The 14,034-nt window shown below is 43.9% G+C and overlaps 1 protein-coding gene across 4 annotated transcripts in view; it reads right to left on the reverse strand.

The window, feature by feature from the left end:
- OBSCN (obscurin, cytoskeletal calmodulin and titin-interacting RhoGEF) overlaps nt 1-14,034 on the reverse strand; it is a 178,036-nt gene that overhangs the window by 95,684 nt on the left and 68,318 nt on the right. The window contains exons 40-50 of one of the 4 annotated variants that reach the window (XM_040077853.2): nt 13,453-13,719; nt 12,134-12,400; nt 10,550-10,813; nt 9,428-9,694; nt 8,321-8,584; nt 5,025-5,288; nt 4,446-4,709; nt 3,881-4,144; nt 3,205-3,468; nt 1,958-2,221; nt 316-582 (exon numbers count right to left, since the gene is read on the reverse strand). The exons of the other annotated variants lie outside the window; for them this stretch is intronic. Coding sequence (XP_039933787.1) covers nt 316-582; nt 1,958-2,221; nt 3,205-3,468; nt 3,881-4,144; nt 4,446-4,709; nt 5,025-5,288; nt 8,321-8,584; nt 9,428-9,694; nt 10,550-10,813; nt 12,134-12,400; nt 13,453-13,719 — 2,916 coding nt within the window. The remainder of the gene's footprint in view (nt 1-315; nt 583-1,957; nt 2,222-3,204; nt 3,469-3,880; nt 4,145-4,445; nt 4,710-5,024; nt 5,289-8,320; nt 8,585-9,427; nt 9,695-10,549; nt 10,814-12,133; nt 12,401-13,452; nt 13,720-14,034) is intronic. 4 annotated transcript variants of the gene reach the window in all.

Genomic DNA, 14,034 nt, shown 5'->3' on the forward strand with positions numbered 1-14,034 from the left:
TCTTGTCCTGGCCAAGGTGTACCCTAAAGGCCTTTTAATAAATCTCTACTTTATTCTCCAGCTCTGTCCAATTTCTGTTCCAGCTCAGCCTTCCCAAGACATCACTTTCTGGTGACCCAGATGGGACAGCGAGGCAACAGAACTAGCACAGCTGCGGGGAACAAACACCAACAGGGAATGTTTTTCCCTATTCTACAAGAGGAGGAGGCACAGAGTCCAAAGGAACCAAAAGCCCAAGCAAACAGAAAGGGACAGGAACGTGGCAATAGAGATCTGGGCAGGTTTTGAGGACGTTCACCCCGAGGATTACGTTACCATGAACTGTCAGGGCAGCCGTGCTGGTCTTGTCTCCACACACACAGGAATAATCCCCAGCGTCACTCAGGTCCAAGCCGTGGACCACCAGCTCCACAGCACGTCCCTCCTGCCTCATGCTGTACTTGGTGCCCGAGGTGAGGACGTCCTGGCCCTTCTTCCACTGCACACGGGCAGGGGCCTTGCTCAGCTCACAGCGCAAAGTGGCCGTTCCACCTTCTACCCCTTCCTGGCTGGTCATCTCCTCTTGGAAAAACGGAGGCACAGCTGAAGGATGCAGGTAAAATGTGTTACAAACTGAGGGTGTCTCCAGGGAGGGGCGAGGAAGAGACGTGGGAAAGTTGAGAAGGTTGTGACAGAGGAAAGTTGTCAAGGATGGGTGAGCATCAGCCACAAGGAGAGGAAAGAGAAATTAAAATATCTTAGTGGGAACAGACATCCTAATCCTTTTGGATTTACCCTGGCTTCCTACAGCAAAACTGCACAGTCCTCAACAGATTTACACCTGCTTCTTCCAGCTTCCTCCTCAGAAAAAAAGCAGAATACCAGCTCTGATCTCCTTAATTCACACGTATTGGCATCTTCCACAAACTTCATGGCTTTGCACTCTCTTCCTACTCACAGAGCTGCCCTGCTGTGCTCTGGCTGTTGGCACAGCTCCTGGCTCATCCTCACTCCTTCTTCCTTGAGATATCCTTGAAGAGGCACATCCAGAAGTTGCGGATTCTTCCTGACCCCAAAGTAAATCTCCAGCCACTGAATTCCAGCCTGGGATCTCGTCTCAGAACACATTTTTCCCATTTAACATAATTCTTGTACCCATTACAGCTTGCATCCTTGAAATAAATATGGTGACCTTCACATATGTCCTTCTCTTAACTAGGTGGGATAATGGGATATTTCATCTGTTTAGTAAGGTTGGATATCTCAGATCTCAAAATTATTGTCCAGTATCAGAGACTTAGTTAAAATATCCCAGCCAGGAAACATGCTTACTCCTGATTTGGCTCGTTTCCCATGCCATCAGTGTTAGGCTGAAACACCAGACTTGTTAGTCCGGCAAACTGTTCTCCCAACAAAGGAAGATCAGAAGGAGGTCACAGAACGAATTTATTCTTTCCTTAGAAAAATCAGTCTCCCAATTGAAATCTATCTTTGGCCATCAGGACAGAGATTATGGGCACAAAGCCCAAAATGGACATGACTTAACTGCAGAGGAAATTATAACTAACACTGTCTTATTCTGGATACTCCTTATTCCCTGTATTAAAATAGTTGGTATTGAGAATTCCAGAAAGGAATGGCAAAGAATAAATAGATTTGTGGTTTAGAGAATAAATGCAGGAAAGGAAAGACCAAAGAACAGTGGGGTTACGTGGTAGAAAAGGAATGGCAGAAGGGAAAGAAGAAGGGAGAGCAGGCTTGTGTTTAAGGAAAGGAAAAGGAAAAAGGATGGCACAGAGGAAATGCAGACAGGAATTTCCCAATTTCCACAGCCTGCAGGTGAGGAGGGGCAAGGAACATTTTCAGCTTAGTGGAAGTCAGTTAATAAAGATGAACAGACAGATGTGGAAAATTGGACAGCTTAGAACAGAGGACAGAGGTTTCCCGTCAGGAAACAGGAGGTCAGGGATGACTTTACCCTGTACTGTCAAGACAGCCGTAGTCTGGTGCTCTCCACACACACAGGTGTAGTCTCCTGAATCCTCCTCAGCAATTTCATGGATCACCAGCTCTGCCTTGAGCCCTTCCTGCCTCATCTCATATTTCCCACTTGGTTTGAGGACCCTCTGCTCCTTCCGCCACTCCACCGGAGCAGCCTTGGAGAGCTCACAGAGCAGGGAGACTTCTCCACCTTCCTCTGCTTCCTTGTCCTTCAGCTCTTCCTTAAAGAGTGCTGGCAGAGCTGGAGGATGTGACACGGACAAAGGGACAGCAGAAAACCAGAATTAAAACCCTCACTTCTATTCTGAGATTATTTCCCCTCTTGCCTTTTCTTCAGCCTATTATTGACATTCTTAGGACAACCAAGTTCAGAAACTGTGGAAGTGTCTTTCTTCGAGTGAAATGTGATTTCAGTCACCCTGAGGGATCAGTTCCATGGGTTTTTGTTGTTATTTATATTGAGAGAGCAAAACAGAAAGACCCAGACCTCAGATCAGCAGCACTCTCAAACAACACTGCTGGATACAGAACTATTTTACCCACGCAAAAGTCATTTTTGAAGGCTGATATTGTTAGTTTCTTGTTTGTTTTTACTAAAGGGTTACAGCCCCATCTACATGAAAGCAGACAGAATTCGAAAGAAAACTACTCCTAATTTTGAACTGAAGTTTGAAGGACCATTACATCTACTAAGAGTTTGAGATTCTTATTACTCCTCATTTTGGAAATCATAACTCAAAACGACCTACAGGAGTTAAGCTCTGGAATGATAACACTTTTCTCACTCTGCATCTCTGACTTCTTTAAAGAATCTCGAACCTTCAGAAAAAACATGGCCAGAGAATTTCTTCCTCTTTCTGCTCCCCCAACCCTCACTTCCCCTTTTCCAGCTCCTGGAGAAGAAGGACCTGACAGCCCATGCCTGGGTGTTTTGGAGAAACACTGACGTGACCTAGGGAGTTGGAGCTGGAAAATGCAAATATCCAAGAGGAGGAGACTTGCACAGAAGGAAACTTCTCATTTTCTCCTTTTAAAGGACAGATTAATAATGACCCAAAAATTCACCCCAAGCAACTCTTGGGAAGAAACGAGTTACAAATAGAATGAAGGAAGAGGAAGGGATAAAAGCAAAGACAAACTAACGACCCAGAGAAAAAACAACTACATTTCGGGACTGTGCCCATCTCAAGAGATATTTATCATTTTTAATAAGTTCTTTTTTACCATGAACTGTTAAGGTTGCCGTTGTCTTCTGGTCACCACACACACAGGTGTAATCTCCGGCATCTTTTTCTTCTAGGCGATGAATGAGCAGCTCTGCAGTGGTGCCAGACTGTCTCATTTGATATTTGTCACATGCTTTGAGCACGTTGGGCCCTGTTTCCCACTGCACGGGAGCTCCTTTGGTTAATTCACATCTCAGAGTGACCGATTCTCCTTCTTGGGCTTCTTCATCCTTCAGCCCTTCCTTGAAAAGCACTGGCAGGGCTGGGAATGGAAAGCCAATAGAAAGTGTATTTAAACGAAGCGATCAGCATCGTGAATGCCCAGCTGAAGATCAAACCTGGCCAGATTGAGGTTATCACTATGAAGATCTGGAAAACTGAATCCAGCATAAAGAGAATGACAGGCCAAAGTACAAGGTTTAAGGTAGAATTTAAACGATTTATCACAGTACAGGACATCTCAGCTGGTCTGACATTCCCTGGGTGCGATTCCCTTAAACTTATAACACAGCGGTGGGTCTGCAAGGAGAGACAGTTCCTGTACTCAGCTCCCTCTTCAGCAACACCAGACAAAAAAAAAACCACCTGAGCAAGAACTGGACACAAGTCAAAAGCAAGTGGACACTCCGTGAGGGTTTCAGGGAAACAGAAAGCGGACAATCATCTGCATTTACCCTTCACTGTCAGAGAGGCCGTGCTGTGCTGCTCCCCACACACACAGGTGTATTCTCCTGCATCCTGCAGCTCTAGGTCACGGATTTCCAGCTCTGCCAGGGCGCCCTCCTGCCTCATGACGTATTTTTCACTTGCCCTGAGTGTTTTGCTCCCTTTCTTCCACGCCACAGCTGCAGCCTTGCTCAGCTCACAGCGCAGAGTGGCTGTTTGGCTTTCCGTGGCTTCCACGTCCTTCAGGTCTTCTTGGAAAAGGGCTGGCAGGGCTGAAGGTCACAAAATGCACAGGGGACATTAAAAATGACACGTGGCACACAGGTGACAGGAGGGGTGGGGTGGTACAGAAGCAGAGAACACTTTAGGCTGGGAACAGGGTGTTTTCCTCATAATTCTGTGACGTTGGACAAACCAAAAGACAGAAAGAGAAAAGCAGCCTGGATACAACCAGATCTCACAGAGAGTTTACAGATTTAAAGAAACAATTCAGCCGCTGGTGAACACACAGCCAATAGCAACGAGCAGGCATAGAAATCCACAATAATACAGATATATGTGTATTATTTTTACCATGCACTATCAAGGCCGCTGTTGTCTCCTGCTCTCCACACACACACGTGTACTCTCCAGCATCTTTCAGTTCCACATCCTGGATAAGCAGCTTCCTGACCGTGCCCTCCTGCCTCATTTTGTACTTGTCACTGGCTTGGAGCAAGGTGCTGCCCTTCCTCCACTCCACGGGGGCAGCTTTGGTCAGCTCACACCTCAGAGTGGCCGCTCGACCCTCGGTCACCTCCTCGTCCTTCAGGCTCTCCTGGATGCCTGCAGGCAGCACTGAGGATGCAATGGGAGCAGGGTTAAAGGCAGCAGCAAACACAGCCTGCAGGTGAGGGCATGGGTGGGGAAGGAAAGGTGGGGAGGTGTCTTCAGGCTTGACCTCACATCTTCAAGGATTAGGTCCTAAAACCACTTTGTACACGGATCTGGGGAAAGGTTTCACCCCTAAAATCACAAAACTCATCCTCGTGGTTATTGCCACGCGAGGTCAGACTCAGAGGAACCGCTCACAGATAACAGTGACCACGGTGATAAAAGCAATTCAAACCCCAATCTCAATCACGGTGGCATCCAGGTGGAGTTGGCCATTACCATGTACTGCCAAGGAAGCTGTGGACTGCTGCTCCCCACACACACAGGTGTAATCCCCAGCATCGCTCTCGGTCAGGCTGTGGATCACCAGCTCTGCAGTGACATCCTTCTGCCTCATTTTGTATTTCTCGCCAGGCTTGAGGGCTGCGTGTCCCTTTCTCCACTCCACCGGGGCAGGTTTGGTCAGCTCACAGTGCAGAGTGACTGCTTCACCCTCCTCGGCCTCCTCGTCTCTTAACTCTTCTTTGAACAGAGCAGGAAGGGCTGAGAAACAGAGCAGTGTTATCATTCCAAAGGCGTTCGTGACAAGCAGCTCTTGAGCACCAAAATAAAAGGTGTTCACCGATATCTATCCCTGCCTGGTTACTGACATGAGGGTCTCTCAGAAGGAAGGTGCTGATTTGTGTCATGGATAAAAAGGGTCTCATTATTTCTATCTGAAAATATTAAATAAATTTGCTGATAGGTTTAGAGATGTGTGGAAAATAAGCAGCAGAAATGGAAAAAACTTCATGTGTGGTCAAAATTGCAATTTTCTCAGTATAACCCAGCCTAGAAAATTAATAGAAGAGGTTACACCATGATAAGGAAAAAAGCTAAAGAAAAAGAAATTATAACTTTTTAATTTTTAAGGATGCCTTCAGACCTAGCGCAGAGTTAGGATAAGAGTGAAGAGCAGACTCAGAGAGAGATGCTGAAAGTGCTCAGGTAGGAATGAAAAGGAAAGAAAAGGATGATGTAGCCACTGCAGAAATCTGCCACAAATCCCTCACCCCAGGAAGTTCAGGGGCTTCCTGACACCTCACCCCTTTTGGAACAACAAACAGAATTATTCAGATTGTAAGACTGGGTGGAAATGTGGCAATATGTGGAAGCAGTAGGATGGGATGACATCCATAAGCCTTTGGAATGGGGTGGGAACTACATTTGGATATAAAATAGCTGAGCAAGAGCTTGATAGGATCCTCCATTTCCTGACCCAGACCAGCAAGAAAGAAATAATTGAGAATAAGGATGCGGAGGATAATTGTGCAGACATTAATGTAAATAGATCAGAAGGAAGGAAAACAACAAGGGAGATGTTGGTCTGCCTCTTTTTCAGGAAAGTAAGTTGATGATGAGTGGGCATGGTGAAACCTGAAGTGTTTAATTCCTTTTTCTTCACTATTATTAAATGTTAGTTTTAATTAAGGAAGTAATAAAAAATCTGGCATGGAAAAGAAAAAAAAATATTAGACAATATTTAAATAAATATTCTCAAAGCAGCTTGGTGTGATCAAATTTGTCCTGGAGTTCTTAAGGTGCAGGCACAACCAATTTCAGACACTGACAGTGACACTGGAGAAATCAAAGAGAGTGGCTGATGCTCCTAAAGTGTGGAAAAAACAGAAGCTAAGAGGTGAAAAAATATATCTCAGATTGAAATATACACATTTAGTTCTTGCTGTGCAAAGCGAGATTCTAAAATCCCAGAGACTAAAGAAAGAAAAATCATTTCTGTAAAGTCAGTGGAGCCAGTAGAGCTCCAAATTATAAATTTCTCCCTTAAAATGAGCTGGAGGTCTTCCTGGTTCCCATGGTGTGAGTTTGATAGCTCTCCATTGACAAAAATGGGAATTTAGGAATATTCTTCAGTCTTGAAGCTGAATCCCATTCATAATGCTTGTCATATAAAGAGAGAGAGAGAGAGAGCAGAGAGAGGATCCAAGGAATTACAGTCATCTCAACTTAATTCTGTGAAAAACTCAGATTTGCCAAGAACTTTTCTCTTCACAAGAGGGTAATTATTTTCTTGGTGCGGATTTCCTTGACAGAAAGACACATTAGATGTTCTACATTATTATTTTAGTAAAATTTTAACTTTAGCTTAGACATAGGTAGAATTACAGAAGGAAAGTGCTACTAGTCTGAAAACCACAGTTACAGGATTCTGAACTGGGGTTTACACTCACAATGTAAAGAATGAGTTGAGCAGAGTTTCTCACTTCTCAGAGTTCAGGATTATTCAGCATTTTCTGTAGCAACTTGGACAATGAAATTCAAGGTTTCGTTAATTTTGAAGATGATCTGAATGTGGGAAGGGAGAATGGGTGAAAACACTTCTTTAAACTGGATTAAGGTATAGAAGATTTGTATGAAGTAGTGGTGATAAAATAGGCTGCAATTCAGGAAGAGCAAATGAAACATACTTAGGGAAAACCAACAACACAAATACGAGAAGGAGGAGAACTGCAGTGAGGGATTTGGGGTTACAAGAGTCCGTGGAACAAATGCAAGTCAAAAAAAATTCAAGTCTGATGCAAATAAAGAAATCCTCATAGTTAAGATGGATAAATTAAAGTGTCACAGTACTCCTTTTTTTTCAAATTTTATACAATTATTTCTCCATTTCTGTATAATTTGAAATAAGAAGTAATGACTTCATATGGCTCAAGAAACTTTTGTTGAAATGAAGAAGATCTTTCTGGCAGTGATGATGATGACTCAGGGCTCAAGGATGGACTGACCTGTACAAGTCCATTTCATTTCTATTTTTCATGGTTAGATTGGAAGTTCAAGGCTGAAGCAATCCTTGTTTTATTGGCAAATACAAAGATGGGCAGAAAAGCAAAGAAATCAACTCCCTGAATTCAGACCTACTGGATTTCGAGGTGAGAAAGAGGCTGAAACCACTTCTGACTGGCCTGTGTTAATAGTGAAAATAAAGTTTCCCTCTCTTCCATGGGAAGTTTGCAGATAAATTTGGCTGAGGACTGTGAAATATTCTCCTACTCTAATGCTGAGTATTCTGTGGCACCTGAATAAAAATCAACATTATTCTTGGGCAGAGTTACAAAGAAAATTACACTGAACCAAGTTTTCTTTCTGTTGTTTGAAAGGACTTGTCATATCCCGATGAAACTTGAAATAAAATGGCTCTTTTAAAGAGCTATGAACGTTCCTGCTGCTCCATCTGTCTATGTTCAAGTCAAAAGCAGGTAAAACAGAATTTAAAAAAAGCAAGTCTGTGACATCCTTCAGTCTTTGGTGTGCTACAAAGAAGTTCAGCCCTGCACCAACAAGAGCAGAGAGAATAAACAGGGAAAATGTTAGTAAAATCAAAGAACTACAATCATGGTTAGAATTAGTCAAAAACCACAGTAAAAAGAAGAAAGTCTCTTATGAACAGAATTAATGATGGCAAGATCAGAGAAAGAACTTGCTGCATGTCAGTACTGGGGCTTCCAGAGGAGGAGGGACAAACACCACCCAAAAATGTCCCATTTCTGGGAATATCCCATTTCTGCGCTCTTTACCGTGCACTGTCAATGCCGCCGTTGTCTTCTCCTCTCCACACACACAGGAGTATTCCCCAGCATCCCTGACCTCCAGAGCATGGATCAGCAGCTGGGCTGTGGTGCCCTCCTGCCTCATTGTGTATTTTTCACTCGGTCTGAGCACTTTGTGCTTCTTTCTCCACTCCACGGAGGCAGCCCTGGACAGCTCACACTGGAGAGTGGCCGTCGCGCCTTCCGTGGCTTCTTCATCCCTCATCTCCTTCTGGAAGCGCACAGGCAGGGCTGGGGGGAGTCAAAAGGAGCAGAATGTGGGACCCTGGCACCAACTCAAGCAAACATTTCATGAGGTCTGACAGCCACAAGTGATAAGAAAAGCCTTTCCTAATCAAATCCATCAGGATGGAAGACTGCTCTGAGAACCATAAGAGAGTGACCTTGGAAAGCTGGAAAACACCTCATTCATAAGTCAGAGATATTTTTTTTATGGTGAAGTCCATGGCATGAAGAGAAGAACCACATCAGTCTCAACTTCAGACCTGCATGACTGAGACCTACCTTGGATACTGCCTGCAGGAATGGAAAATAAAGCCTAACCAGAGCATCTATGTTCTATGGAAATGCAAATTGTTACTGAAAAAGTGCATAAATTAACCTATATCTGAGGCATCAGTTTCACTTTTGCATGAGGGACCTTTAAAAAATCCTTTCCAACCCAAGCTATTCCATAATTTCACCTCACAGAGTGCTCTAGCAGAGCTTGACCATCAAATTATATTGAAACACTGATAACTGTCTCAAAAATATCTCATCAACCAATCTTCTCTACTTTAAGGTCACGACACCCTTACAGTCAACATCACAATAATGTGATTTTCCATCTCTCAGCACCTACTGCGGAACATAAACATCAAAGCAATGAGTCAGCACCAAGGATGAATATCTGCAATTTCTGCCGTGAATGTCCAACCTGCACCTGACACCAAAATTCCCACGTCCAACCAGATACTGCTAAGCTCAACAGAAACAGGGCTGCACTTTCCAAGCTGACACCCCTACATTATTAAAAAAAAGCTGTTTGAAAACCACCTCTTGAATTTATGACATATCTCCATTTTTAATTTTTACCATTCACTCTGAGCACGGCCGTGGTTTCCTGCTCTCCACAAGAGCACGTGTAATCTCCAGCATCGGCCAGGACTAAATCACGGATCTCCAGCTCAGCCACCGTGCCCTGGCATCTCATGGTGAACTTGTCACTTGTCCCCAGGGCTTTGTCTCCTTTCCTCCACGCCACGGCAGCTCCAGCTTTGCTCAGCTCGCAGCAGAAAGTGGCCGTGCCATTTTCTGTGCCTTCCACATTCTTCAGCTCTTTCTTAAAGTGAGGAGGGAGGGCTGAAGATCACAGGTGGAAAGAGAGCGCTTTAAAACTGAGAAAATATCATGTCTTGACTGTTCCACTGGATTAAAACACTTCAAAAGGTTTTAGAATGTACAGAACCTGAGAGCAAAGGATGATTTGGGGGCATCCTGACTTGTGCTTTGCAAGACACCACATTCAGCGTCTCACAATGACTTGGAAACCTGTGTTGACTTATAACAACTCTGAGAACCATAAAGGAGTGAGTTTGGACAGCTGGAAAACACCTTATTCATAAGTCAGAGGGTGTTTTTAATGATATGAGGCATGGCATGACATGGAGAACCACACCAGTCTCCACACCTCAACTCTCACTGATTTGGAAATCTGTAAAACTATAATATCAGTACTGGGAAGTGTGTTTTAAAGGCTTCTTAAGATATAACAACAGAAAGCTGAGCCCAAGATTTCAAGGAACTATGCACATCTCTTGCTCAAAACCAGATTAAGAATTAAAATGAACACCACATTGTTTAAACTTAAAATTTCATCACTTTTCACTTTCATCCAAGAAAAACAAGAGAAATCTCAAGTGATATACCCTAAATAAATGAATGAGTGAAAATATTCCGAAGTGCTACTTCTGACTTCATTGAGCTTTTCATTTTCCCCTTCCAAATTCCATCAACAGGAGATAGCAGGGACTGAAAATATGCTGTGATGCTGTTAATCAGTCCCAAAGGAAGGGCTTTCAGGGGAAGATATTCCCAGTGGTTGGAACAGCTGCCACAACATTTTAAAATAACAGAAGGGATCAAGAGCAGATTGTGATCCTACAGGGGGATCACAGATGACAATGCAGAAAGTTCCTCCTAACCCAGATATTTTACCATGCACTGTCAGGGAGGCAGTGGTTGTCTTGTCTCCACACACACAGGTGTAATCTCCTGCATCTCCTTCCTCCAGGCTGTGGATTGTCAGCTCAGCAGTGGTGTCCTTCAGCCTCATTTTGTATTTTTCACTAGGTCTGAGCACCTCCTGCCCCCTCCTCCACTCCACCGGGGCGGGTTTGCTCAGCTCACACTGCAGAACGGCCGTCCTGTTCTCTGTGCCTTCCACATTGACAAGATCTCTCTTGAACAGTGCAGGCAGAGCTAGGGGGTGTAATATAAACAGAGAGCACATCAAAACCATTAAACAGACCTTGGGGAACTCAGGGCTGGGGTCTGTGGCCAGTCCTTCACTGCTACAGGAAAACAAATCAGTCTGGAAAAATGCCTCTAAAAGAAAACTACAGCAGGATCCCACCAGGATGATTTCCACCGTGACCTGCCTCTAACATTAACCTGTTGGTATTCACCACTTCACAGCTGATTCCAATATTCCTCTCTACCTATTTCACCATGAAATAATCTATCTTGAACATTAATGACTTGAATTTTGATTAAAAGTCATCAGCCAGGGTGACAGGGCTGCTGGAGATCCCTGCCTTCCCTAGCATTGTAATTTAAATTTCTGGTTCAGAAAAAAACCACCCCCCACCCTCCCCCCCCAAAAAAAAACCAAAAAAAAACAAAAAAAACCCCCACAACACCACAGTAATATAGCTTCAGGTGCACCTTTAACCCAAGATTTCAAAGGATATAATGACACTAGTATCAGGATTATAGGGATTTTAGCAGCATCCAAAAAGTTGTTTTATGATCTGCTACTAAAAATGAATGCAAGTGACAGAGAGATGAAAATGACAGGTCAGAAGAGGGAAGGAACAGGAATTCCTCCAGCTGGGAGAAAGAAGACAAAGGAAAAGTGTGCAGAAAATCTGGGAGAATAGTTTTGCCTCCTCAGTTTCCCCCTGTCCTTGTCAGCTTTTTATCCAGGAGAGGTATCTTAAATAAAAGCTGTTCTTCCATCTATGGGAGCTACACAGGAACTGCTCCTTCTGGAGGGGAAAACCAGAGCTCATCACCATTCACCATGGCAGAGCCAGGAACAAAATTTCCCCCATTATTCCCTAAGCCAGGACCTGCAGAATAATGCTGAGGGGTGGGGATTTATTGAAGTACTCTTTCCTCAGCAGAATATGCCACAATCCCGCAGATGAGGAGGGTGGTCACTCAATCCTGAATGGAAAAACCTCTCACTGACTGAGCTCAGCAGATTTAAAGAACTCTCCTTCAGGTTAAGCATGAAAACCTACTGATGTCAGGGAGACACAATGAGAAACCCCCCTGAGAACGATCTTCTGCTGGAGGTCTGCTCACTCTTGTTCTCTGAGATGAGAAATTCTCACAACTATTCTCTGCTCTGATACAAAAACACTGGTTTCAAACTGACAGTGGGAGATGGAGTGAATCAGGACCAGTAAGTCGAGAAAATGCTGCAGAATCAAAACACCAAAGCAGGTGGGAAGGAGAGAGAGAAAAGGGATGTCCTTGAGGTACTGCTATCCCAACGGAGATTGGCTTTTTTACCATGGACTGTCAAGACAGCCGAGGTTTTCTGATCTCCACACACACAGGAGTACTCTCCTGTATCTTCCACCTCCAGATCTCGGATCAGCAGCTCTGCAGCTGTATCTTCCTGTCTCATCCTGTACTTTTCACTCGGTTTGAGAGCCTTGTCCCCTTTTTTCCACTCCACCGGGACGCCGACCTTGCTCAGCTCGCAGCGCAGAGTGGCAGTGGCACCGTCCGTGGCTTCCCTGTTCTTCAGCCCTTCCTTGAAAAATGCAGGCAAAGCTGAAGGACAGCAATATCAGCAGTGAGATGCAGCGCTCCAAAGAGTTAAAATTATGTTTAAGCTTCCTTTTCCCTCTTATCTTGAACTGATTTATCAACACAAGAACAGAGATTCTCCATGAACCATCATTGGGAAAGGAATGTCATCACTAGGAGAGGATTTAACTCTTGCAGAAATCCATAGAGGTATTTTACATGTACTTAGAGTCACAAATCAATACAAGTAGAGGTTGAAACACCATTTTTTCCCCCCTGTGAAATTTCAATCAAAAGGACAAACACCAATTTGAAATTTCTGGAAAGAAAATGGTTTTCTTTTATGACATTTTAAACCACAATGGGAAGATACTTGCTGTGTTTCCACATACTTAAGCAAACAAAGAGACATTTTACATTAAAAAAAAAAAAAAAATGAAACACTGGAGTTTCATTTTAAATGCCAGTTTGAAATGAAATTGTTCATTTCAATGCATGGCGGGAAAACAAGCATTTTCACGTGAACTGACATACCCTTTCAAAGATGTCAGGTTCAGTAAAAATCAAAGTTCTCCCTGAGAATGGTTGTCCTTTAGAAGTTCTGGGCTTGTTTAACACAGAACACCAACTGAATTCCATGACAACTGGGCTGTAAGTATAAGTTGTCTCAGGAATGGAGTATGGGCATAAGATTCCACAGAATACCCTAACCTTTTGGAATTTTAAGACACTGAAAAATCCCTAAGACGTAATCCCTTTGAAGCAGCCCATTTTTGCCTTGAGCATAATGGGGAGTCTAATAAAGGACCTTTCAAGGGAAAAGCAAAATGATGGCCCCTAGTTAAAAGAGTGGCAGTGACCCTGGTTGCCTCACTCTGAGCTTGGACACCGATATCCCTCTCGTGCCACGACTTCCAGCTGCACAGATGCCAATGGATGCATTTCACTGGCACCGGTGAGCTGTGGATAAAGGTCTGGCTGAAGAAGGAGATGGGAGCGTATCCAGGGGTCGGTCCAAAGGAACAGAGAAATCAGGGTAGTTACTTTCAGGATGTGCCCTGCTCTGTTTGTTTTACCATGAACTGTTAGAACTGCCATGGTCTGCTGGTCTCCACACACACAGGAATAATTCCCAGCATCCGCCGTGTCTAGATTTTGGATTATAAACTCAGCCACGACACCTTCCCTCTTCATTTTGTATTTGTCACTGGGCTTGAGGGTCTTGAAGCCCTTCTTCCACTCCACGCTAGCAGCAGCCTTGTTCAGCTCACAGTGCAGGGAGACACTTTTACCCTCGGTGGCTTCTTTGTCCGTGAGTCCCTTGGTGAAAAGAGCAGGCAGGACTGCAGAGCAAACACGGACATGGCATCAACCCTGGGAAAGCCTAATCCATGACTTAATCCCTCTCTTATCTCCCTGGAGCCACCAGACCTTCTTGGTCTCCTCCAGGATTTAGTTCCTCCACAATTTTTCTCCAACCTTTAACCTTTCAAAAGATAATTCAGCCTAATTATTTTTTTTTTCTGTCCTCATGCTTTAGGACATTCTTTAAAATCAAGTCTATCTGCAAATTAGTTGACAACACAGCTTCCCTTTACTTTATACACCATAAAATCAAAGACATAAAATTAGAGGCTGTATTTCAACATGAGACCCAG

The sequence above is a fragment of the Hirundo rustica genome, chromosome 1 (genome assembly GCF_015227805.2).
Source record: "Hirundo rustica isolate bHirRus1 chromosome 1, bHirRus1.pri.v3, whole genome shotgun sequence".
NCBI lineage: Eukaryota > Metazoa > Chordata > Aves > Passeriformes > Hirundinidae > Hirundo > Hirundo rustica.